General features: G+C 48.9%; 9 protein-coding genes across 10 annotated transcripts; 5 read left to right on the plus strand and 4 right to left on the minus strand.

Moving 5' to 3' along the window:
- Positions 1-1159: 1159 nt before the first annotated feature.
- On the plus strand, positions 1160-2345 carry FOXG_04748 (uncharacterized protein; the record flags this gene model as incomplete). Its single annotated transcript, XM_018382785.1, has 2 exons — positions 1160-1434; positions 1541-2345. 2 exons carry the CDS (start codon positions 1160-1162, stop codon positions 2343-2345), a joined length of 1080 nt encoding a protein of 359 aa, XP_018239572.1.
- A 793-nt stretch (positions 2346-3138) lies between these two features.
- Positions 3139-4434, plus strand: FOXG_04749 (uncharacterized protein; the record flags this gene model as incomplete). Its single annotated transcript, XM_018382786.1, has 2 exons — positions 3139-3435; positions 3490-4434. 2 exons carry the CDS (start codon positions 3139-3141, stop codon positions 4432-4434), a joined length of 1242 nt encoding a protein of 413 aa, XP_018239573.1.
- Positions 4435-4766: 332 nt separating this feature from the next.
- Positions 4767-6191, minus strand: FOXG_04750 (uncharacterized protein; the record flags this gene model as incomplete). The annotated part of the gene is made up of 1 exon (XM_018382787.1): positions 4767-6191. The coding sequence occupies one exon, from the start codon at positions 6189-6191 to the stop codon at positions 4767-4769; it is 1425 nt and encodes a 474-aa protein (XP_018239574.1).
- A 606-nt stretch (positions 6192-6797) lies between these two features.
- FOXG_04752 (uncharacterized protein) lies at positions 6798-9019 on the minus strand. The gene is made up of 5 exons (XM_018382788.1): positions 8560-9019; positions 8074-8475; positions 7871-7988; positions 7527-7781; positions 6798-7419 (listed from the first exon to the last, which is right to left on the minus strand). Exons 1-5 carry the CDS (start codon positions 8899-8901, stop codon positions 7076-7078), a joined length of 1461 nt encoding a protein of 486 aa, XP_018239575.1. The 5' UTR covers positions 8902-9019; the 3' UTR covers positions 6798-7075.
- A 193-nt stretch (positions 9020-9212) lies between these two features.
- Positions 9213-12034, plus strand: FOXG_04753 (uncharacterized protein). Its single transcript, XM_018382789.1, has 3 exons — positions 9213-9678; positions 9738-9880; positions 9936-12034. The coding sequence occupies exons 1-3, from the start codon at positions 9414-9416 to the stop codon at positions 11778-11780; spliced, it is 2253 nt and encodes a 750-aa protein (XP_018239576.1). The 5' UTR covers positions 9213-9413; the 3' UTR covers positions 11781-12034.
- FOXG_04754 (uncharacterized protein) lies at positions 11803-13105 on the minus strand. The gene has a single exon (XM_018382790.1). It carries the CDS (start codon positions 12954-12956, stop codon positions 11976-11978), a length of 981 nt encoding a protein of 326 aa, XP_018239577.1. The 5' UTR covers positions 12957-13105; the 3' UTR covers positions 11803-11975.
- Positions 13106-13607: 502 nt separating this feature from the next.
- FOXG_04755 (uncharacterized protein) lies at positions 13608-15287 on the minus strand. Its single transcript, XM_018382791.1, has 3 exons — positions 14842-15287; positions 14279-14791; positions 13608-14225 (listed from the first exon to the last, which is right to left on the minus strand). Exons 1-3 carry the CDS (start codon positions 15160-15162, stop codon positions 13704-13706), a joined length of 1356 nt encoding a protein of 451 aa, XP_018239578.1. The 5' UTR covers positions 15163-15287; the 3' UTR covers positions 13608-13703.
- Positions 15288-15367: 80 nt separating this feature from the next.
- On the plus strand, positions 15368-17250 carry FOXG_04756 (uncharacterized protein). The gene is made up of 3 exons (XM_018382792.1): positions 15368-15874; positions 15931-16184; positions 16237-17250. Exons 1-3 carry the CDS (start codon positions 15573-15575, stop codon positions 17148-17150), a joined length of 1470 nt encoding a protein of 489 aa, XP_018239579.1. The 5' UTR covers positions 15368-15572; the 3' UTR covers positions 17151-17250.
- A 629-nt stretch (positions 17251-17879) lies between these two features.
- On the plus strand, positions 17880-22649 carry FOXG_04757 (uncharacterized protein; the record flags this gene model as incomplete). 2 transcript variants are annotated; one of them, XM_018382793.1, is made up of 5 exons in its annotated part: positions 17880-18180; positions 18305-18518; positions 18575-22006; positions 22066-22469; positions 22529-22649. In XM_018382793.1, exons 1-5 carry the CDS (start codon positions 17894-17896, stop codon positions 22647-22649), a joined length of 4458 nt encoding a protein of 1485 aa, XP_018239580.1. In that variant the 5' UTR covers positions 17880-17893. The 2 variants fall into 2 exon arrangements, with proteins under 2 accessions (XP_018239580.1, XP_018239581.1); XM_018382794.1 differs by lacking the exon at positions 17880-18180 and having other exon boundaries at positions 18243-18518.
- Between the last annotated feature and the right edge of the window lie 168 nt (positions 22650-22817).

The raw sequence follows: 22817 nt of genomic DNA on the forward strand, positions 1-22817 counted from the left end.
CTTTCTTTTTATAATCTAGTCCTTTTTGCACATTATACGAGTTTAGCAACTACTTTATATCTAAAAGGACTAGGTTATTAAAAGAAAGGGCTATAATTATTGAGGATATATTATTTCCAATTAATTAGATAGATATTAATATATAGGTCATAGCTGTTTCCTGAAGAAGGAGTAGTTAGGCCTGGTTAGAGTGACTAGCTAGTCGGCGTTATGGTATATGCAGTAAGGCCGGGTATAATGCAAGGACCTATTAGGTAGTAATTAAGATATTTAGGGAAGAGTATAGTAAGTAGTTTTAATTAATTAGATAGTTTATAGTAGATTTAAAGCAAGTTCTAGCTTAAAGGGTAAGAAAAGTGCATTATATGCTTATCTGCATTGTATACTTATTAACCACGTTAGCCTTATATAAGGCTAATAATAAGAGAAAAAAAAATAATAATAAATATTTTAAATATGTTTTTAAAGTAAGTTATAAAAAGAAAATTAAGGCTAATTAAAAAGTAAATAAGGCTTTTTAGCTAGGTTATATATAACTAGGTTTAGGCTATAATTAAAATAGCTAATTATAATAATATTAACTTAATAAAGCTTTATTTACTAAGAGGTAATAAATATTTAAATTATAATAAACTTTAGAAATACTTAGATATATTTTTTAAGGCTAACTTATAAACTTAAAAAAAAAAAAATAATACTTATTATTAAAAAAAGCCTATAAATACCTAATCCTAATAAGCTATATTTAGTAAAAGGCTATAATATAATTAATATAATTAAAAAAGCTTTTATATAAAATAAGAAAGATAAAAATAATATCCTTTATATAAAGGCTATAAAAATTAGAAATACCTAGGATTAAAAGAATAATATTAATTATATTAGGCTAGTAATTTTTAATTATAAAATCCTCCTGCTTATATAGACTTATTATAAGCTAATTAATAAAGGCTTTTTTAATCTTTAAATAAAAAAACTTAATAAGCTAAAAAGAAAGTTACTTATAAAGGTAAATTTATATTAAAGAGAAAGGAAATTTATTAAGGCCTTTTACCTAGGCAGCTTATATAATAAATAGCTTAAGGCCAGCTAATAGCATAGGGTTAGGTCTGTCATGATTATCGGAGCTTCAAAGGCGGGCTACAATGCTATATAACTAATGGCTTCTCGTGGTAAGAAGGTGACTTGGGTTATTCGCGAATCTGGTGGCGGCGGGTTCTGGATGTCACCGCCATGGGTCAAGATGGGACCTTTCACCCTCCAGCTGGAGCATGTCGCCACTATGAGATTCTTCACCTGGTTTAGCCCCTGCGTTTGGGGGGAGTACGATGGTTGCTCTTGGGTTCGTCGCTTCCTGCACGGGACGTGGCTCGGTCGAACAATGGTGCATCGTCTTTGGGAAAAGATCCGGATGGACACCGTCAACTTCAACGGGTACAGGAAAAATAAAGCAATTGCTCACCTAGAGCCTTTGAGATGTATGCACCTACCTCTGGGAGTACATGACTTCTGTATCATACACTGACCTCGAAACGTATAGTTTGTTCTTGTCTGCCCGCGTTGGAGTCCTGAACTATCCAGGCAATATTCACGACTATGTAACCTCGGGCCAGGTTCAGATCATCAAGAAAGACATCTCGCACCTCTCCAAAAACGGAACGATCAATTTTGCCGACGGTACAAGTTACCAGACTGATGCTTTGATAGCTATCACTGGATGGAAGCTTTCACCAAACATACAGTACAAGCCTGATGGAATTGAAGCGAGCCTCGGTATTCTAACTGAGAGCATGAGCAGTGAAGAGCTGGAGTTCTGGTCCCATCTTGACAAAGAAGCCGAACGTGAAATCCTTCAAAAGTTTCCATACCTCACTCGCCCACCTAAGAATGTCATACCTTACAAGCAAAAGGTCTCACCATACCGCTTGTATCGCGGCATGGCACCGCCAGGTCTGACATCGCGATCCGACAACTCCATTGTCTTTATCAAGATGGTCCACAGCACAGCCAACATCATCATTGCGGAAACACAAGCTCTCTGGGCATACGCCTATCTCAACGGCATGATCGACATGAACAAGGACAAAGTCTACCAGGAGACCGCGCTATCAAGCTGTTATGGCAGATTGCGCTATCCTTGTGGATTCTCAGCCTGGTACCCTGAGTTTGTGTACGATACTGTCCCGTACGCAGACATGTTGCTCCGGGATCTTGGTGTCCGTAGTCGAAGAAAACGCATTGCGACACAGGAAGTCTTTTCAGGATATACGATCCAGGATTATAAGGGAATCAATAGAGAATGGGCGGAGAAAAGGCGCTGCGACGAAGGGAAGAAGGTGATTTAGAGTAAACCTGGGGTTGAATCAATGAGAAATGTATATAACCGAAAGTGAAACAGCCTGTAGTACTTGCCCTTGAGGCTGTCGACGCAAACAATAAATGCCAGAGTTTTTGCTATAGAGAGCCTCTTTCACAGTACTATAGTATATGTATCTTCTATCTATAAGACATTGTGAAGAGATCTGCCATACTCCTAATTGTAGCACCATGAAACGGGCCCCTATTCCTGATTAGAGTTCCCAAGCAGGAATCTCGCCCCTGGCCCCTGGCCTGGATTTAAGGCTGAAAACTGGTTCGAGACTACCGAGTTAGGAACTAGACTTAATGATCTACATTTCACAGCCAATGGTGTTGGCTGTGACAAGCCAGCGCCCGAGATAGGTGGAATTTAAACCTTATTTATCAGCCATGAAATATTAGCAAAAGCCCTTTTCAGTGATGAAGGCTGCAAATCATGGCTTAGAGACATACCTAGCCCCATAGCATCCCAAACGCCCGGGAACGCCGATGGCCGTAGATCTACGTCTAGCTATTAAGGCGTAAACCTAGATGCTCTTTTCGGTAAGACACTGTTATTCTCCTAGTCTAGATTATGCTTTTGCATTCTAAAGACTTTTCTTTATACTTTATAGACTCAACTAGTGGTTATACTAGAGAAGAATTGTAAGACAATAGGAGATGTGAATAGTATAAGATAGCTACAATCCCCCTCATGAGATCCAGAATTATTACAACCCACAATACAGCATAGACCCTCATTGCTTTACTTCTTTCTTACCATCTTCAGCCACCATAACTATGAAGCTCGTTATCTTTTTGTTCCTTCTTGCAGAACTTATCGGTTTAACCCTTGCCCAGGCAAAAGTTCAGAACGCCAACATCGAACCCCAACTTGTCGTCCCAAACAGTTATATTATTAAATATAAATCGAAGGCTTCCTCTAGCAGTAAGAATAAGCATGAAAAAGCCATTCATAAGAAGGCTAAAAGCAAGGGAAAAGAGGGCATTGTGGATAATATCGACCTCGATGGTTTCAAAGGCTATGTCGCCGAGATTCCTTCCTCGGAACTTCAGGAAGTCATTGACTCTGATCTGGTAAGTTATTCTGATCTTGAGCCCTGGCGGTTTGGTGCTGACTTAAGTATTCAGGTTGATTACATTGAGCAGGATACCATTGTGAACGTCTCTGCTGTTGCAGCTCCTAGCTTAGATCCGCTCACGAAACGCGGATATACCAGCCAGACATCTGCTCCTTGGGGTCTTGCCCGTATCTCACAGATCTATTCTGAGAAAGGTGTAGACGCTCGCTACTCTTACGATGCAACGGCTGGTGCTGGATCAACTGTTTATGTCCTCGATTCGGGTATTCGAACTACGCATAAGGAGTTTGGGGGCCGTGCCTTGTGGGGAGCTAATTTCATCAGCGGCTCTCCTGATACAGACGAGTATGGCCACGGGACACATGTTGCTGGCACTGTCGGTGGCAAGACCTACGGTGTAGCTAAAGGCTGCAGGATGTATGCTGTCAAGGTGATCGATAAGAACGGCGGTGGCACTATGTCTAATATACTTCAGGGCCTGCAGTGGGCTGTCAATCACGCCAAGTCCCGTGGCACTACTAAGACAAGCATTATCAATGCATCTCTTGGCGGCCCCTATACCAAGATTGGCAATGCTGCTGTTAAAGCTGCCACTGATCTTGGGATTACTGTTGTTGTTGCAGCTGGCAATGATGGGGCTGATGCTGCCGACTACTCGCCTGCTTCCGCTCCATCGGCTATTACTGTTGCCGCTATTGATTCTGCAAGTTATCGCACTTTATGGTCAAACTATGGCACCGTGGTAGACATCTTTGCGCCTGGTAGTGACATACTTAGCGCGGGCCATCTAAGCGACTCTAGCAGTGTATACAAGTCAGGCACAAGTATGGCTGCGCCGCATGTTGCTGGTCTTGCGGCGTACTTTATGGCAAAGGAGGGACTTCGGGGCTCTGTTGCTGTTACTAAGCGTATCATCTCCGCTGCTGATACCACTGCTGTTGAATACGCTGTAGATAGCCCTCAACGTGTTGCTTATAATGGTGGTGGCAAATAGTAAATAGAGGAGTTTGCGATGAGGGCCATGGGTAGACCAGTAATATCAAGTACTTGCTTTATGATAAGACACTTTTTCAGACATATCATTTGAGCTCCGAGGCCAGTATTCGTCTCCGAGATGTAATGCGTATGAGATTGAGTAGTTTTGGCGTTCTGGACTCCTCTATATTGGACCGTCTTACGTTTAGCCTTATACTTCTAAGGGACATTAGTCCTTTTAAGTAGAAGCTTTTACAGTCAGGGACTAACACATAATTGGAGCATGTATTAAATTACACGACAGGGTGAAAGAAAATTTAACGATCTACTTGTATGTAAAGTCTAAAGAACTCAGATGCGGAGGTCTATTCTATCCTTTAACATTTTCTTAACAGACTCGACTTTGCTTGCCAAATTATCCATGTGCGCACCTTCATACCCCATCATAGCATGGTCTTTAAATACCTCTGAGAGCTCCTCATACGCCAACGGCGTTACATCCTGACCCCTCTCTGTTGGCCCTGCTGAGAAAGGGCACCCGCATGGATCCGCTTTCCGGCATCTTCGCGTAGTGCTCGCATAATCAGAAAGGCCGAGCATATCCTCCGCGGAGCGGAGAGCATCCAGCATCAACTTGACCGCCGTGCCAATCCTGCTGCACACCTCGTCCGTAACAGGCAGCTCACCGAGCTGCAGCGCCTTTACCTCCGCTGCATTATGCGACAGAAGTTCGCTGGTAAAGGGAGGGAGTGTCATCCTCAGATAGGTCTCAAAATGAGTCAACACCAGACAGTACAGGCGGCGCAGCGAGGAGTAACAACTCATTGCCAGCATTTTTGTGGGTGCATCCATGGAATCCTTGAGGCTGTGAGATGCTGTGGAAGACGGGGGTGTGATGGATTGGAGGTCTGTGTAGTAGCTGTAGCTGTTGAAGGGAGAAACTGAAGATATCGAGTCGCGTCTCGACACTCCAGTCATGTCTTGGGTAAATGCTGAGGCTGTGTGAAATGAGCTTGTGACTTGAGGGATGATCTCTACCAAAGTCCGAGCAAGGTGCAAGACGGTGCCAATAGGATATTCGCAAAAGTTGAAGCTGGGATACTTAGTCGCATGCGAGCTGCCCGTGAGAATAGCCAACGTTCGGTAAATATCGGCCATGAGATTTGACAGCTGAGTGATTGGCGAAGCCCCATCAATGTCGATGCTCCCGTTGGTCTGGGACTGCGTGCAATCGTGCATGAAGGGCGTTATTCTCGCAGATGAATCCAACGCGCTGCTTTGGTCGAATTTGGGTGTAGTGGGCTCAGTGACCAGTCCGTTACCAAGAATCTGGTTCGGTACTACGTCGAGCATGGAGCCAACATGCAGCCCACTCGCGCTCGCAGATGCTACGCCTGACGGTGTCTGTGCGAAGTTGCCAAATGTCATTGTTGACTCGTCCAGTCGGACTCCAAAGTCCGAAGTATTCAGCATGGCCCAGATATCTGGTGAGCCTGTATAAGACGAGTCGAGATTGTCAAAGCTCACTTCTTCGCCAGAACAAGTTGGTGGAGTCAGAGGCCCCATTTCGCCTTCACCGGAGCTGCCCTCTGACTCGAGGTTCTTCTGGCGTTTTGGGCGGGCTCGTTGGCTATACACGCACTCAACCTTGGCCCTGATACAGCGGGCACACTTTTGCTGGACTGATTTGTCTTCTGCATTGACGATGCATTTGAGCTTGTGGAATCGGCAACGATCACATGAAGCTCGCACTGAGGGGAAGTTATACGGAGGCATGATGTTTTGGTCTGGGGGAGAGTAGACAGGGTTGACCTAGTGACTGGGCAGTAAAGAGAAGGGTGTGTCCTTGATGAGAATCAGGGTAGATTGCCAAGGCTTTGGAATGGGGAGCCAGTGCAGTTGGCTGACTCGATACTGTACCGAGGCAGCAGATCAGATGAATCGGGACATTGGCCCATCTAAGGCTTGCGAGTCTTATAATCGGATTACCTTGGCCAGGCAGTACAAAGAGCTGGGTCGTCTTCACTGCCGAGTTGCCGTCGTCTTGCGTCTCTCACCACTGCGCCACTAGTCAGCATCCATGCCGCAGTGCTGAGTGGTTTCCTGAGCGTGGTGATTTCTGACACGCCGCGTATATGCAGCTTCAGCTTTGCTTATACTGGATGCAACCATCTATACGCTTAAGGTTTCGGCTAGGCTTGACATGGCAGGTTGGCCAGTGCGGTTGAGAGTACGATAAACAGGGTATATCGTATTCAGGATCAGAACACGTAATGCGATATGTTATCATCACGGAGCACGTGTTTGGCAGCGAGTCAGCGTCATGGTACGGTAGCATCACGTTGGAGAGAAGGTTGGCCGAAAGGTAGAGTAAATATTAAGTGGAAATTACTAGGGTTTTATTCTAACTCAATCTGGTAATGTCGTTTATCTCTACGAAGGTTACTGAAACAAAAGGAGCTCCAGGCAATAAGTGGAGTTGAATATTGGGGACACCTGTTAAACCCGTATCCATGACCATTTCATGCATGTTGGTGTCTCATAAATGACGAAATAGACAACGCCCAAGATCAGCTCGCCATGTCCTCGGTTCCGTGACTGGAATATGCATGATGGATCAAAACAGCCACGACAGGGTTATTTGTCTAGCCTTAGCAGCCTTAATAGGTCGAGAGCTTGCTGAATTCGCCACGGGCCCTGATCCGATAACCCCATTTGAAAAAGAGGAAGGGAGCTGGCAGCAGAAGCACGCTAATGCAGGCAAAAATAGTGCTGCCCCAATCGATGCCGATCTTTTCATACATGGGCCAGACAAAGAGAGGGAAAGCACCTGCAGCCATGGATCGGACAAAAGTGTTAGCCGCAATAGCGCTAGCACTGTAGCGAGTAAAAGTATCAACGAGATACTGGAGGGACGATTGGAAGATGGTGGTGAAGCCCACCCCTGTAAGGAAGACACCGATGATGGATGGCCAAGGGCTCGAGACGTGCTCAACCGAGGTCCCTGAAAGATGATAATAACGGGTCAGTCGTCTATGCAAGTCATCTCCACAATTTTTATCATGGTCATGCAGGTTCGGGGCGGTTCCGCTAGGAATTATTGCGACTTACAGCCAAAAAGGAAAAGACCTGCAGAGAAGGCGAATCCGCCCACCATCATTGGTGGAAGTCTCGCTTCAGGAACAGGCTTGAAGTGGTTGGCGACGAGCTTCTTTCCGTAATAGATGTTGTTGAAGATGTTGGCGGCGGCGGCAAAGAGACAGCCAATTAAGAGGGACAGAAAGGGAAGCTGGCTGACGACTGGGCCCCATCCTCGGAACCGGCCGTATTCCAAGGCGAAACTCTCTAAACTCGCGTAAAGGATTGCTAGAAAAAGTCCCCATGAGTCAGCAACGTTTGGGAAGGTAATACAGCAGGTAACGTTGAAAATGACCGGGGACATCTGTAGCGCTTACCATAGACGAAAGAGGTATAGATCGTAAGCAGCAGGCAGATTGGATCCAGAAGCATCTGAAACGGGCGGACAAGGTAGGTACTCAGTAAACTCTTGAACGTTGGGCTAGTCTCCTCCCACTGTATTTTTTGTTTCAGCCAAGATATCAGCCACGGGAGGGCACCATAAGCGGGAAGATTATGTGCGGGAACGGATCTCACATACCTTAGCGTGGAGACTGAAATTCCCCGTAGACCGACGGAGCCGGCTGGCCTTCCGTGTGAGAAGCACGTCAGCGTGGCTCTCGTCTAGCCACAAGGCGTCTAGGACGAACTGGACCATCATGACGATGCCCGTCAGGTACTCGGTCCAGCGCCAGCCGCAGCCGCTCGCGATAAAGGCGCCGCCTATGATAGGCCCCAGGGTCGGCGCCGCAGCGATGGTGATGCCGTAACACACCATGGGAGTGCCCCGCTGGCGTGGGGTCCAGATGTCAACGATGGAGCCGCCCGTGATGGAGATGGGGGAGCTGCCGAAGACGCCAGCGAAGAACCTTGTAATCAGGATTGTCTGGATATCCTTGGCGGTCGCAGTGCCGAAGGCGAAAGCTGCGCTAATGAAATAGGGCTAGGAAGGTACAGGTTAGCCAGGTCCATAACGGTAGGTACTGTATGTAAGTAACGGTAGCAGCAACAATGGAGTCAGTCTTACAGCGAGAGCAGGCCATTTCCGACCGTAAACCTCGCAAAGAGGCGCCCAGAGCATGGGTCCAAGGGCGAAGCCGAAAATGAGCAGACTGGTGCCCGCGTTGGCTACCTCGTACGACACATGGAACTCCTGGCTAATCTCTGCTGTGCCGGCCGAGTAGATGGCGGAGGCGAAGGTGATCCAGCACGTAGTCAGGGCCCACAGGGCTGTCGTGTAGACCTTCTTCCCCATGGGCCAGTTCTGGGGGTTGAGCGTGTCGGAGTCTCCCTCGAAGTCGACTATATCGCCCAATTGGGCTTCTTCCTTGACGACACCCATGTTGGACTCTTCCGCGGGTTCGTTCATCGCTGTCAGATCATTCAGTGGAGCCACTGTCTCTCCGTGATTTGGCGGGGTATGGATGGATGGATGCAAGTCTAGATCAGATCAGACACGTACTGTAAGGCGTCAAGATAAGGCAAAGTCCTTGCTTGCGGTGATTGTTTCTGTGGGAGAGAATCCTTTTGCGGATTTCTTGACAGGCCTTTATCATGTTTTCTCTCAGCGCTAGTATCATGTGTTTTTTCTTGACGCTCGTAATGGCCAATTTCGTAAGTGTTTTCGCTTTCTCGCTCACTCGCGCATCTCGCATAAGTTATGCGACTGCCGGACCAATAGCAGCACTGATCATCCTCTGCGGGGCATCATCTCGCACAATTGTCCGCTGCCTCACTCGCCCGCCCTTGAGTCCTCTGCGATGTTCTACGCGGCATCGTTCAGTTACGTCCGTTCAACCTGTAATTCAGACTGCCAAGCCACGAAATTCTCAGGTCCTCTAGGGTAATCATTTCTTGGCAGCTCTTGTCAGTCACAGCAAGATGGACTCTACGTTGGGAAGTCTCTCCATGCCAGGCTTGGCACAATCACACGTCCAAGTGCGGACCTGCATCCACTGTCGCCAACGCAGAGTCAAATGCGACCGTCAGTTCCCCCAATGCTCTAATTGTATAAGGTCCGAAGTCAATTGCATCTATCCTCCTGGTCGAGGCAGGGCACCCAAGAGACCAAAACGCAGCCTTGCGCCTCAACTATCAGAACGTTTGTCCCGCCTTGAGAACATCATTGGACAGTTCGGCGCAGCTGGTAAGTTAAATGCATCCATTCACTCACTGGATACAGATTGTCCCTAACAAGTTACCTAGCCAGAGAGAATAATGATGATACCCCACAAACTGCGCAAGACAGTGAGGGTCATTCGTTTGAGCAGGACTTCAGTCGTCTCAAAGTTGATGAGTCAAAGAGTTACTATGTGAACAACGCTTTATGGGTCACTCTCTCAAATGAGGTAAATCCCTCCATTATTGCTTGCTCTACTTTCTCATGGCTGACGTCATCTGTAGGTTGAGGAGCTGCGTGATCTTCTTTTTGAGCCAGCTAGCGAAGATGCTGGCTACGAGCCTTCAATCTCTTCATCCGCCACCACCGCAGCTACTTCACCATCATCTCCCCAACTGGGACTCAATGCCGCCATTTTTGGCTATCGCGCAATTGCTTCTCCTCTATACCATTACCACCCCTCACTACAACAAGCTGTCACGCTCTTTGCCGCATTCAGTGAGAATGTCGCGCCGCTGGTCCGCATATTTCACATGCCGACCTTGACAAGAATCTACTGGGACGCCATCGCATCTCTTGGCACAGTAGACAAGAATACCGAGGCCCTGTTATTCACTATTCATTACTCGGCTGTCATCAGTCTTAACCCGGAGCAATGTCTGAATATTCTGGACGAAACTCGTGAAGCTGCCCTGGAAAGATATCGGTTTGCGGTGGAACAGGCTCTCGCTCAAGGCAATCTTCTAAGTACTCAAAGTATGACCATGTTACAGGCGGCAGTGCTCTTCTTATCTGCTCTACCAAATGAAGATGACTCGCGTGCCGCATGGGCTCTCACGTCGCTGGTCTTCCATATCGCAAGGACCATGGGTCTTCATCGCGATGGCACCATTTTCGGGCTAAAACCCTTCGAGACTGAGCTGCGCCGCCGTTTGTGGTGGCAGATCTGCATCATCGATAGTCGCTCATCAGAATATCACTGCAACGAGCCTATTGCGCAGGGTTTCATTACAGATACCAAACCACCGTTGCACATCAATGATGTTGACTTGTCACCTGAGATGGTGGAGCCTCCAGCTGAAAGATGGGGCCATGCGACTGACATGACGCTCACGTTGGTCAGGTGTGAGGCTATACAGACAGGTCTGAAGCTGGGTCGCATGAGGCACAAGCAGAACAAAGCGTCAGACGATGGAGGTACCCCCAGGGTAGATGACACCTCTGATTCTCCCAAGACTCTGATCCAGGAATTGGAGACTCGGTTGCGGGACAAGTATTTACCTATCTGTGATACTTCCGTGCCATTCCAACTTCTTTCTTCAGCAGTGGCACAGATCATCCTTGGACGGTTCTGGCTTATTACCCAGTACTCGGTAGTGACACGGGAGAAGGATGTCGATGGCAGAAACATGAGCAACCAATTCCCTCCCACTCCCCACACCGCAGGCCAGCTGGAGAACAAAGTACGTGACGAGCTCTTCCAAACTTCAATCAAGATCTTGGAAGTGTCAGGCATGCTTCTCACAAGCAAAGAAATCATCCAATTCACATGGTACTCAAAGACTCATATCCAATGGGGTGCCATGGCATTTGTTCTCTCTGAGCTATGTGCCCGACCTCAATCTCCCCAATGCGATCAAGCATGGGAATGCGTAACGACAGTATACGAGGGATGGAAGGTTGATGAGAGCAGACAAGATGAGACTCGCCTTGCCTTGTGGAGACCTATAAAGAGGCTTATGGCCAAAGCTCGCTATGTCAAAGAAATGCAGCAGACAACTCCAGGGCGATCATCAAACGCGGGACGTAAAGTTCAGAGGCGAGATCCAGTTCTGTACTCTCCTTCACCAGGACTTTTCTCGCAGTATCCAACACCAGCGTACTCTAACAATTGGTATGGACAGTTGCAGCAGACACCGCCTTCTATACCAGCGCCAGAAGCATCATTGCCTGGCATGGCAGCGGTGCCACTTGACAGCAGTGGTCAGTCAGATGCCCTACAGAGAGTACTTGGCACGGAAACTTTAGGCCCTTTCATGGATATGATTCCAGAATGGCCTTGGGTTGATGCTGAACATGGGGCTTCGTCTCTGGCGGGGTTTGATCTTGGGCCACCAAGATTCAATTAATTGAATCATCTAGCAATTACATCTTGCAGCTTCGATTTTATTACACAACTAACAAGAAATCCTTTCATAGATAGTCTACTGAAGATAAAAGTACATAAGTAATATGTGTCTATTAACTTAAATGACAAGTGCTAATCTATATAAATTGATATGTCTTGGCGATCGCAGTCCTCATATAAACTGATGCTCAACATCTCAGTTGAAGTATCTTGGTATCTCTCTCTTAACAAAGTCATCAAATGATGTAGCCTTGCGGCCCGTCAAGAGCTCAACATTACCCCGCGACTTCTCATAGTCTTCAGGGGCATACAGTGCCCTCGTCTCCACCATGGACTTGGCCAAAGACTTCGCTACAATATCGGGAACATGAAGCTTGGCCAGATTCTCGAGGTACTGCTCGACGGTAATGTGATTGATCTTGACCTCGGGCTTGCCAGCAGCGACAAGCTCTCGGTTAACAATCTCCCACTGCTCAGTCTGCGAGAGCAACGCTGGCCCGCTGAGATAAACAACGTCCTTCTTGGGCTCTCCCTGGTAGCCACTCGCGTACAGCCGCGGGTTGACTAACATGGCTGCAGCCGCACGCCCAATATCCTTCGGGTCAATGGGATCGTGCGGCACTTCCGGAGCTAGCAAATTGACTTGTTTAGGCTCCGAAGATCGATCAAGGTAAATTCGCAGCGGGTTGCTCGCAAAGAACCCGGCCCGTACCGCTGCATGTGGCACCTCGAGCTCCTCCAGCGCAATCTCGACCTGCGCATGCTGCCATGGGATGAAATGGTCTGGCTTGATGGATCGAATGTCACCCTTTGTGGTGCCCGCAGTCCTGACCTGACTGGTCGACAGGAACACGACGTACTGGATGCCAGCGTCGCGCAGGGCGGTAATGGCACCACGCAACGTGTCCTTGGAGCGCACGGCGTAGATGAAGGCAGCCTGGGCGCCTGTCTCTTGCACGGCCCGCTTTACGGAGTCCAGGTCGGTTAGGTCGGCACTGATGCGCTGCAGGTCTGCGGCGCGCTCTTGCTCGGGCGAGATCCACTCGTTGTGCTTGGATGTGTCGCGTAGGGCAATGAAGATGTGGGCGCCGAGAGCGTGGGCCTCGAGTGCGACGGCGGAGCCAACTTCGCCGGTGGCACCAAAGACAAGGACTTTGGAGAAATGTGGAGATGGCATGGTGCAAAGTCAGATAAGCAGGGATGGAGGGTGTCAGTGAAGGTGGTATACAGTACAGTAGAATGGTAGGGCAGCTGAAGCTTGTTTCGGTGAACCAGAGTGTGTTGACGTATCAGCATTTATGTACTCACATTCGAGGTCCGAAGATGTCCGCCTGTAATCGTTTGGAATTCCGAACTTCAGCGTCATCCTCAGCGATCATTCCTGTTCGCTCAAGTCTCGGATAACCAGCCCGAAGACGCGGGTGTGGAGCCTCGCCATCTCGCATAATCGCATAACTACGGCTCGCGATTGGTTGAATCTGATCAACCCCTGAAATCTGTCATGTCCAAATTTGGCAACACTTCGTCTTGGCGATCTGAGCATCTGAACATGGCAATCCCTGGTTGTCACCAAGCGTCAGTTCCTGCAATTATCTGACAGCCTGCCAGTCAATGAAGTCCAGATGATAATAAACTCAAGGTTTTTAGTGTACGGATACTAATGCACAAGATATCTACTAACACTAGTAGCGCGATTTCTTTGGGATGAGCCGAATTGCGTGCAAGCTTTGGAGTGATTGACGTGGTACAGTGGTTCACACTTGATATGTTTTGTTGACAGCGACAATCTTGAGCAGACACAAGGCGTAAGAGGAATGAGCAGATAAAAAGCAAGTGATAATCGAATGAGCAAGTTGGATCAATTTTATCATATTTCTAATCTTGATCAAATAACTAAAGTCGTATAACCAAATCTATTAATTCCCTACCCTAGAACAACATCAATCACCGACATGAAGCTACCATAAGGCGTGTTGACAGCATTAATCTTGAGCCTCGAGTCCACCGCCTCCAAGATCGCTTTCCAACCCTCAAGGTCTCGCTCAAGGGAGTTGAAAAGCTGCATCATACCCACATCGCGAGATCGAAGAACACGCTCATTCACTGACGAGACAGTGCCAGGCTCAGGCACCACAAAGTCCATGATCAATACGTGCGAGTTCTGACCCATCGACTCCACAGTGTTCTTGAGGATCTTGACAGAGTTCTCAAAGTCCCAGTTGTGAAAGATCTGGCGCAAGAGGTACACATCGGCGCCGACGACTGGTTGCTTCTGGAAGAAGTCGTATTCTTGGAATTGGATACGGTTGGCGATGCTGGCCTCGTTGTTCTCCTTGATAACCTTGGCGCCTTCTTCGACGACGTGAGGGATGTCTTGGATGATGAAGCTGAGATCGGGGAAGGCTTCGGCTAGCTTCACGCAACTGTGTCCAATATTGCCTCCAATCTTTCACAGAATAAGTTAGCTACTGCAGTGTGATAGGCGTGGGGGAGACTTACATCGACAACATTGGCCTTGCCAAGTCCAGCCCAGTCAAAGCCACTAACAAGATGCTTCAAGTCACTTTTGGGGCTCGTGGCGATCGCATCCATGACACGGCCAAAGAGCTTGTAAACATCAGGCTGCTTAGCAATGTACTCATACATGCGAAGATCAGTGTTAAACGCAGCATTGAAAGCTGCCTTGTTGGGAGCTGTGCTGTCAGGCCATCGCTCATGAGCGGTGACCATAGACGCAATGACTGGGGCAATGATACTTGTCATCCAGACCCTCTGGTCAGAGAATCGGGTGTTGGTCACCAAAGCAGCTGAGGTAGCTGAGTGAGCGATGAAGCCTGGCTCAGGCTCGGCAAAGAGATGGTTCGTCATGCCCATGCGGGCGAGAGTCTTGAGCCGTAACTCAGATACACCAGCCTTGGAAGCCAATTCTGTGTATGAGATCTTGCCTTCCAAGGGTACAAGCTCAAAGATCTTGAAGTGGCTCATCCATCGGAGGATTTCCATGTAATGGTACTATAACTGTTATTCAAAGTTACAGGCACTGTGTATCGGGAAGTACTTACACCTGTGATGACATTTTGCAAGTACTCGCCTGGGCCAGAGACAAGCTGGAAGATCTGCAATGCGCTGTCGAGCAGCTTCTCCTTCGCAACCTGGGCCTCCTCAGGGGCATCGGGTGATAAGTTGATAATGGGTGCATCCCGCTCGAAGCTAGGCTCGGGAAGTTTGTTAGCTCGGAGGTACCCGTTCAAAGTGGCGGTGTTCTTGTTGAGATCTTGGACTAAGACCTCCAGGGGTGACAGAGCGGCATGCCCATTGACGCCATTGGTACCATTAGTACCGTTAGTACCATTGGTACCGTTAGAAATGCCGTTTGAAACCATGTTGGGCGATGTAATTGGTAAATGTCAAGACAAGGAAGATAATGTTGAAATGCTGTTGCTGAGATGATGCTGAGAAAATGGGAATCAATAGAGGCTTATCAAGTCTATAAAGTGGTGCCATTTGGATACAACTGTAATAGTGGATAACTAAGGAACTTCAGTGGCGTACCTGTTTTGGAAGTCCGAAGTCCTCCGATCTATGCGTGTTTTACCATGCGTGGATGAGGCGACTTTCAAAATTCGGATATCTTCGGCCGGTGCTTATGCATAACCTACACTAGTGAGGCGCTGCCTACTCACATAAACAAGGTCACCCTAAAGGACACGACGGCTTCATCTATCCCTTCTGAAAGGTCGTAAACCGAGGCAATTGTAATCCAGGGCATATTCTACTGCATCTCACTATCGCCATGGCCAAACCCAACCAACATTATGAGGTTATCATCGCCGGAGGAGGAATTGCTGGAGTGACGCTCGCGCTGATGTTTGAGAAACTCGGCATCAGCTATTTCCTCCTCGAGGGTCGCGATACTCTCGAGTCTGATAGAGGCGCTGGGATCGGTCTGCAGCCAAATGGACTGCGTATCCTTGATCAGCTTGGCCTCGTGGAGGACATTGAGGAGGCAACTATACCACTTGAGAAGTGGTTCTCTTATGACAGCGAGGGTAACTTGATGAATGACTCTGACGCCATGGGCCAATATCGTGAGAAGTTAGTATAATTGAATTCTGTTTATCTTGACTGTTGACTAATGGGGTACGTGTTAGGATCGGATATCCTGTTGCCTTCATTGAGCGTCGCAAGCTTCTACCTATTATGGTTCGTCACATTAAACGCACAGAATGTGTCAGGACTTCAGCACGCGTGGCTTCAATTGAGGAGAGTGACGACCATGTCACTGTGACCACGACCGATGGATTGTCTCTTACCGCAGATATTGTTGTTGGTGCCGATGGCGTGCGAAGCGCTGTCCGCACACACATTGACTCCAAGCTTCCTGAAGCATTGACTGCAGATGACTGTGAGCTATGCGTCAAGCTGATCATCGTGAACTTTCACTAACTTATGACAAGACATTAGTGTTGCCTGCTCCACAGTCTATGGTATGTCAGCGCCCACTGAAGGCATCGCCCCCGGTGAACGCTTCGCCGTTTACCGAGAGAACCAAACAGTCATTGGCTTCACGGGCAAAGACGGCATTGTGTTCTGGTTTGTCTTCGAGAATCTCAACCACAACGTCCCTCTGTCTCAGGCCCCACGATACACCGAAGCTGAGGCCGAGGCTCTCTGCAAAAGCGTTGCCCATACACAGGTCACTCCAAAGCTGAAGTTTGGAGAGATCTACAAGAATCGTGTAGTGGCAGTCAAGATTGGTGTTGAAGAAGGCGTCGCGAAAGGATGGCACACTGATCGTGCTGTCATTGTCGGCGATGCAGCTTGTAAGACTACACCAGCTGGTGGACAGGGCGCTAACCAAGCCATTGAGTCATGCGCCGTCTTCGTCAACAAGCTCATCAAAGCCAAAAAGGCACGTCAGCCTGGTGAAAAGCTGTCTAGCGAGGCTGTCAAGTCCGTGCTCGCAAGCTATGCTCAAGAGCGTGCACAGCCAGCTACTACAGCCCTGGAAAGATCTCAAATGGTTGGCAAGGCGCTGTTATGCACTCCAGGGCCTGCAACTACTCTTGTAAAGGATATGTTGAAGCTCAGTAACGAAGACTGGCTTTTGCGTGCGTTTATGGCACTTTCTGCTGCGCCGTATTTGGAGGATGTTGAGCTTACGGCTAGAGGACATCTTTATAACAAGGCTGTTAAGGAAGCGCAGGCTGAGATGGCGAGACGCCAGAAGGTAGCGAAGGAGATTAAGGAGGCGGAAGAGAAAGAGAGTAAGCAGGCTGCGAGTATTCAAGAGTCTGAGCAGCGGAATGACTTTGCAGGTCTTCGAAATCCAGTTCAGGCAGCGACTGGAGTCGTTGAAGTTGGTTCTTAGAATAGAATAGTCTTTGTGCCATCTCGAGTCCAAGCCAATCATTACTTGTTACATTATTTACTATTTCCAGAACTTTCCTGTAGTTCTGTAATGATGCTGACTACTAAAGGCATTCAGTTCGCTCTGTTGTGTAGTCTCGCTTCCTCGTCTCTGTGGAGTTGACCAGGACCACTAGTTCAGTCGTAGGTTTGAGCTTCGCACATCACCTCAGAATCAAACTTGATACGTAACAGTATAGCACTAGATCTCTACCGTATTGAAGTTCATGAGATAGCCCCGGCAGTGGCAATTGGAGCATCGAGGTTCTCGTCATTCAACCATGTTCAAACCCAATTCGGCTTCAACAGTACTCCAATGTCTGCTCAACTCTGCTCTTGTTTCATTCGTCCTCGGTTAACGGCACCTACTACGCCACCCTAGCAGTTTCAGCTTCCCCTGCCAGATAAGAATTCGGATCTCTTCGGAGCTCATCTCTGATCTGACCCTGCGTGGCGTAATTAGACGCTATACTGACTCTGGCCCACCCATGCCAGCCACTACGGACATTTTCGCAAAAGCGCGGAACCAACACTGGCACTGCATTAGCCTGTCAGCTAGGCCCTTACGAATTACCAAAAAGGATCATGCAGGTGCAACACTCTATGGTATAAGCCAGACACGTCTTGGCAAGAAAAGCGCGAAGACAACGAATATTGCACCTTTTGTTACTGCTTTCAACAGCGATTTTCTTGCCATTCTTCACGATGGCGTCCTCAACAGATGTGTATGTCTTTGGCGATCAAAGCACTCCCGTTCTTGATAAACTACAAGCCCTTTTACGTGTGAAAGATAATGCGCTTTTGACTTATTTTCTTGGCGAGGCGTTTTTGGCTGTACGACATGAGATTGTTTCACTCTCGTCTATAGAGAGAAAATCGATTCCCGAGGCTGAGAGCCTCAGCTTGCTTTTGGAGGGCGTTCGGAGGAGCGAGCCACATGCGGCTCTGGATAGCGCTTTTGTGTGCATCTATGAGATTGGATACTATATTGAGTAAGTCAGAGATGAGAACGCAGAAGGCCAAGTTTTGCTGACTCAATTCAAGTTATTTGGCCCGTTCGGATAAGCAACATCCATCGGCGTCGCCGTCATTCCTCCTCGGTATTTGCACCGGTAGCATTGCAGCCGCCGCTGTCAGCTGCGCGAAAGATGTTTTCGAGATTTCGAAACTGGGTGTTGAGGCTGCTACTGTTGCTTTCCGACTAGGAATGCACGTTCGCAGAAGAGCTGAAAACCTTGGGTACTCGACACCTTCAAGCTGGTCTATGATCTTGTCTTCGAATCAGGAAGAGCTTGTTTCAGAAGCTTTACAAGAATTCTCCAAGGATAAAGTGAGTTCGAGAGCCCCAACTATTTGTAATTTGAGTGAAACTCATTCTGGTCCCAGAATCTTACATCCAGCACGCGACCCTACGTCAGCGCCGTTGGTCCTGGTTTCACAACAGTTAGCGGTCCCCCATCTATCCTCGAGTCATTGAAAGCTCTCGATACTTTCTCTGGAAAGAGGCTATACCCGGCTCCCATTTATGGTCCCTACCATAGCGCGTTGGCATACTCCGAGTCCAGCCTCGAACATGCCATCGCATCAATCCTCGAAGACACTGAGTTCCTAGAGAACAAGATGCTCATTCCCATCATCTCTTGCGCTTCGGGATCTCGCTTAGACCAGTTGTCCTTCGGAAGCCTCCTCAAGGACGTTTTGAGCAGCGCTCTTTCTCAACAAATCCGCATGGATCTCGTCACCGACGCTCTACTCGAAACCATTTCTGGTAGTGACGCTACCTTGATACCGGTCAATGCCCAAACGACTGTTTGCAGTCTTGCTGACTGGTTGGCCAAGCGAGGAGCCACAACACGCATTGGACCAACATTGGAGAGCCTTGTCAAAGATCAAGCAGAACCCCAAGTTGCCCCCGGCGATGAGAACAAGATCGCCATCATCGGCTTCAGCGGACGGTTTCCAGAGGCCGACAACCTCGATAAGTTCTGGGATCTTTTGATTCGCGGTCTCGATGTCCACAAACCAGTACCCGAAGAGCGCTTTGCTCGCGACCACTACGATCCCACTGGCCAGCGCAAGAACACCAGCCAAGTCCAGTACGGATGCTGGTTAAAGTCCGCAGGCTACTTCGACACTCAGTTCTTCCACATGTCGCCCAAGGAAGCTATGCAGACCGATCCAGCGCAGCGACTTGCCCTCCTTACAGCTTATGAAGCCCTCGAGATGGCTGGAGTCGTGCCTGACCGAACTCCGTCGACCCAGCGGAACCGCGTGGGCGTTTACTACGGTACTACGAGTAATGACTGGGGTGAGGTGAACTCCTCGCAGGATGTGGATACTTACTACATTCCTGGAGCGAACCGTGCCTTTATTCCTGGCAGGGTCAACTACTTCTTCAAGTTCACAGGCCCGAGTATCGCTGTTGACACCGCTTGCTCTTCGAGTCTCGCTGCTATCAACCTTGCGATTACTTCGTTGAAGAACCGGGATTGTGATACTGCAATTGCTGGTGGAACTAACGTCATGACGAACCCTGACAACTTTGCGGGTCTCGATCGGGGTCATTTCCTTTCCCGCACAGGCAACTGCAAGGCTTTTGACGATGGTGCAGACGGTTACTGCCGCGCTGACGGAATCGGTACCTTGATTCTCAAACGCCTGCCGGATGCCATCGCCGATAGTGATCCCATCTTTGGAGTCATCCTTGGAGCACACACCAACCACTCAGCAGAGTCTGTTTCTATCACCCGACCTCTCGCAGATGCTCAGGAGTACCTTTTCAAGAAGCTCCTAAACGAGACTGGTATTCACCCTCACGATGTTAGCTACGTCGAGATGCATGGCACAGGGACCCAAGCTGGCGATGCAGTTGAGATGCGATCAGTCCTCAACTCCTTCGCCTTCGACCACAGCCGGCCACGGGACAAGAGCTTATATCTCGGCTCAGTCAAGGCCAATGTCGGACACGCTGAATCCGCCTCTGGAGTTCTTGCCATTATCAAGGTATTGCTCATGATGCAGAAGAACACGATCCCTCCTCATTGCGGCATCAAGACCAAGATCAACCAGGGTTTCCCCAAGGACTTGGATCATCGTGGTGTGCGCATCGCTCAGAAGGAGAGCGTGGATTGGTCTCGGCCTGAAGGTGGTAAGCGCAGAGTGTTGGTGAACAACTTCTCTGCTGCTGGTGGAAACACGTCTTTGCTGCTCGAGGATGGTCCTGCTGTTCATCCAGCACGACAGCATCAAGATGGAGATCCTCGCACTGAACATGTTGTAGCTGTTTCTGCAAGGTCTACCAAGGCTCTGGAGGAGAACATGAAGGCTCTTGAAGCTTTCATCGCCAACTCTTGGGCTCCAGAGGGCGAGCTTCTTTCCCAACTCTCGTACACCACTACAGCTCGACGTGTGCACCACAGTCGACGGGTTGCGTTTGTCACCAATGGTCTCGATGATTTGAGGAAGTCTCTTCTCAATGCTGCTGCCGCCGCTGGGCAAGTCAAGGGCATTCCTGCAGTGTCGCCCAAGGTCGGATTCATCTTCACTGGACAGGGAGCACAAGAGACCGCCATGGCCAATGGGTACTACAAGAGCTTCTCATCCTTCCGATCGGACATTCACCAGCTTGATTCCATCGCAACTCTTCAGGGTTTCCCATCTGTGCTACCACTTATCCATGGTACAACTCCCGTTGAGGACCTTTCCGCTGTTGTCGTGCAACTGGGAACTTGCATCATCCAGATCGCACTGGCCCGTTTCTGGATCAGCCTCGGCATCACTCCCCAGTATGTCATTGGACACAGTCTGGGTGAGTATGCCGCCCTCCAGATTGCCGGAGTGCTTAGCGTCAACGATGCCATCTTCCTCTGTGGTCACAGGGCAGCGCTTCTGGACAAGAAGTGCACTGCTTATACTCACGGCATGGTCGCTGTCAAAGCGGCAGCGGATGACTTGAGACAGCGGATCTCGTCGGACTTAAAGGTTGAAATTGCTTGTGTCAACGGTACCGAGGACACTGTCCTCAGCGGTCCCAACGCGGACATCGAGTCGCTCTGCGGGAAGCTGACCCAGGCTGGCTACAAGCTCCACAAGTTGGAGATTCCCTTTGCATTCCACTCGTCTCAGGTCGATCCCATTCTTGACGACCTCGAAGAACTGGCTTCTCAGGTTGAGTTCCACGAGCCCAAGCTTCCTATCGTCTCGCCTCTTCTACGTACGCTACTTACTGGTGATACACTCGGTCCTCAGTACATCAGACGTCATTGCCGTGAGACAGTTGACTTCCTTGGTGCTATCAAGATGGCTGAGGCACAAGGGATCATGGACCGAACTGGCATGTGTATCGAGATTGGAGCACACCCTATCCTCACGCGAATGGTCAAGTCAATCATCGGCCAAGAGTTCCGATGCCTTGCTTCTCTTCGCCGCAAGGAGGACCACTTCAAGACTCTTGCTGACTCTCTCTGCGCTTTACATCTGGCTGGCCTTTCTATCAACTGGGACGAGTACCATCGGGACTTTGCTTCATCTCGCAATGTGCTCCAGCTTCCTAAGTATAGTTGGCAGCTTGCGAACTACTGGATGCAGTACAAGTACAGCTGGTGTCTTACCAAGGGCGACGCTCCCGTTGAGAATGGTCTGGTTGGTGCAGTTGTGCAGACGAGGGCACTGAGGCTTAGTGACTCAGTGCACAATGTCATTGAGCAGGTTCATGGTGACAAGAGAAGCTCTATCACGGTTGAGTCTGATATGCATGACGCCTCTCTCCTAACCATAGCGCAAAACCATCGTGTCAACGGATTGACTATGGCCCCTTCGGTTAGTCCCCTCTCTTCAATACTACTATTGGATTCTATCACTGACTTTACGATTTGCAGACTCTCTTTGCCGACATCGCATTTACTCTCGCCAAACACCTCATTCAGACACACGGCCTCGACGCGCAGACGAACCTACCCTCCATCAACAACATGGCTGTCGAGAAGGCTCTCATCGTAGGGGAGACTGGCCCTCAGCTATTCCACGCATCGCTTGATATGGACTGGACTTCCATGCACGGTTCAGTCCGTATCTTCAGCGTCAATGCGAGCGGGAAGCAGACCACTCTCCACGCAGTCTGCGATGTAGCGGTTGAGAACCCAAGTTCTCATCGTGAAAGCTGGCAGAGCCACGCTTACCTCATCCAGAGAGGTATTACGCAGCTTGTCAAAGGTGCTGGTGATGGAACTGCTCATATGATGCGACGTGGTCTCTTGTACAAGATCTTTTCCAACTCGGTGCAGTACGGGTCTGCTTTCCAAGGCATCGAACAGGTCTGGTTTGACAGTGAAGGCCTCGAAGGAACTGGCAAGGTCTTCATGCCATCCGGCAAGGACACTTTTGCACTCAACCCGTATTGCTGCGACAGTTTGGGCCACATCACAGGCTTCATCATGAATTGCAGCGACAGCTTGGACCTTGATGACCACGTCTACATTAATCATGGCTGGCGCTCCCTTCGCTTGGTTGAGCCTTACCAGTGCGATGTGCAGTATCAGACATATGTCAAGATGCAGGCTGTCGGCTCTGATGATTCTACTTACAGTGGCGATGTCCATGTTCTTCGTGATGGTAAGATCATCGGTATCTG

This window comes from Fusarium oxysporum, chromosome 7 (genome assembly GCF_000149955.1).
Source record: "Fusarium oxysporum f. sp. lycopersici 4287 chromosome 7, whole genome shotgun sequence".
In the NCBI taxonomy this organism is placed as follows: Eukaryota; Fungi; Ascomycota; class Sordariomycetes; order Hypocreales; family Nectriaceae; genus Fusarium; species Fusarium oxysporum.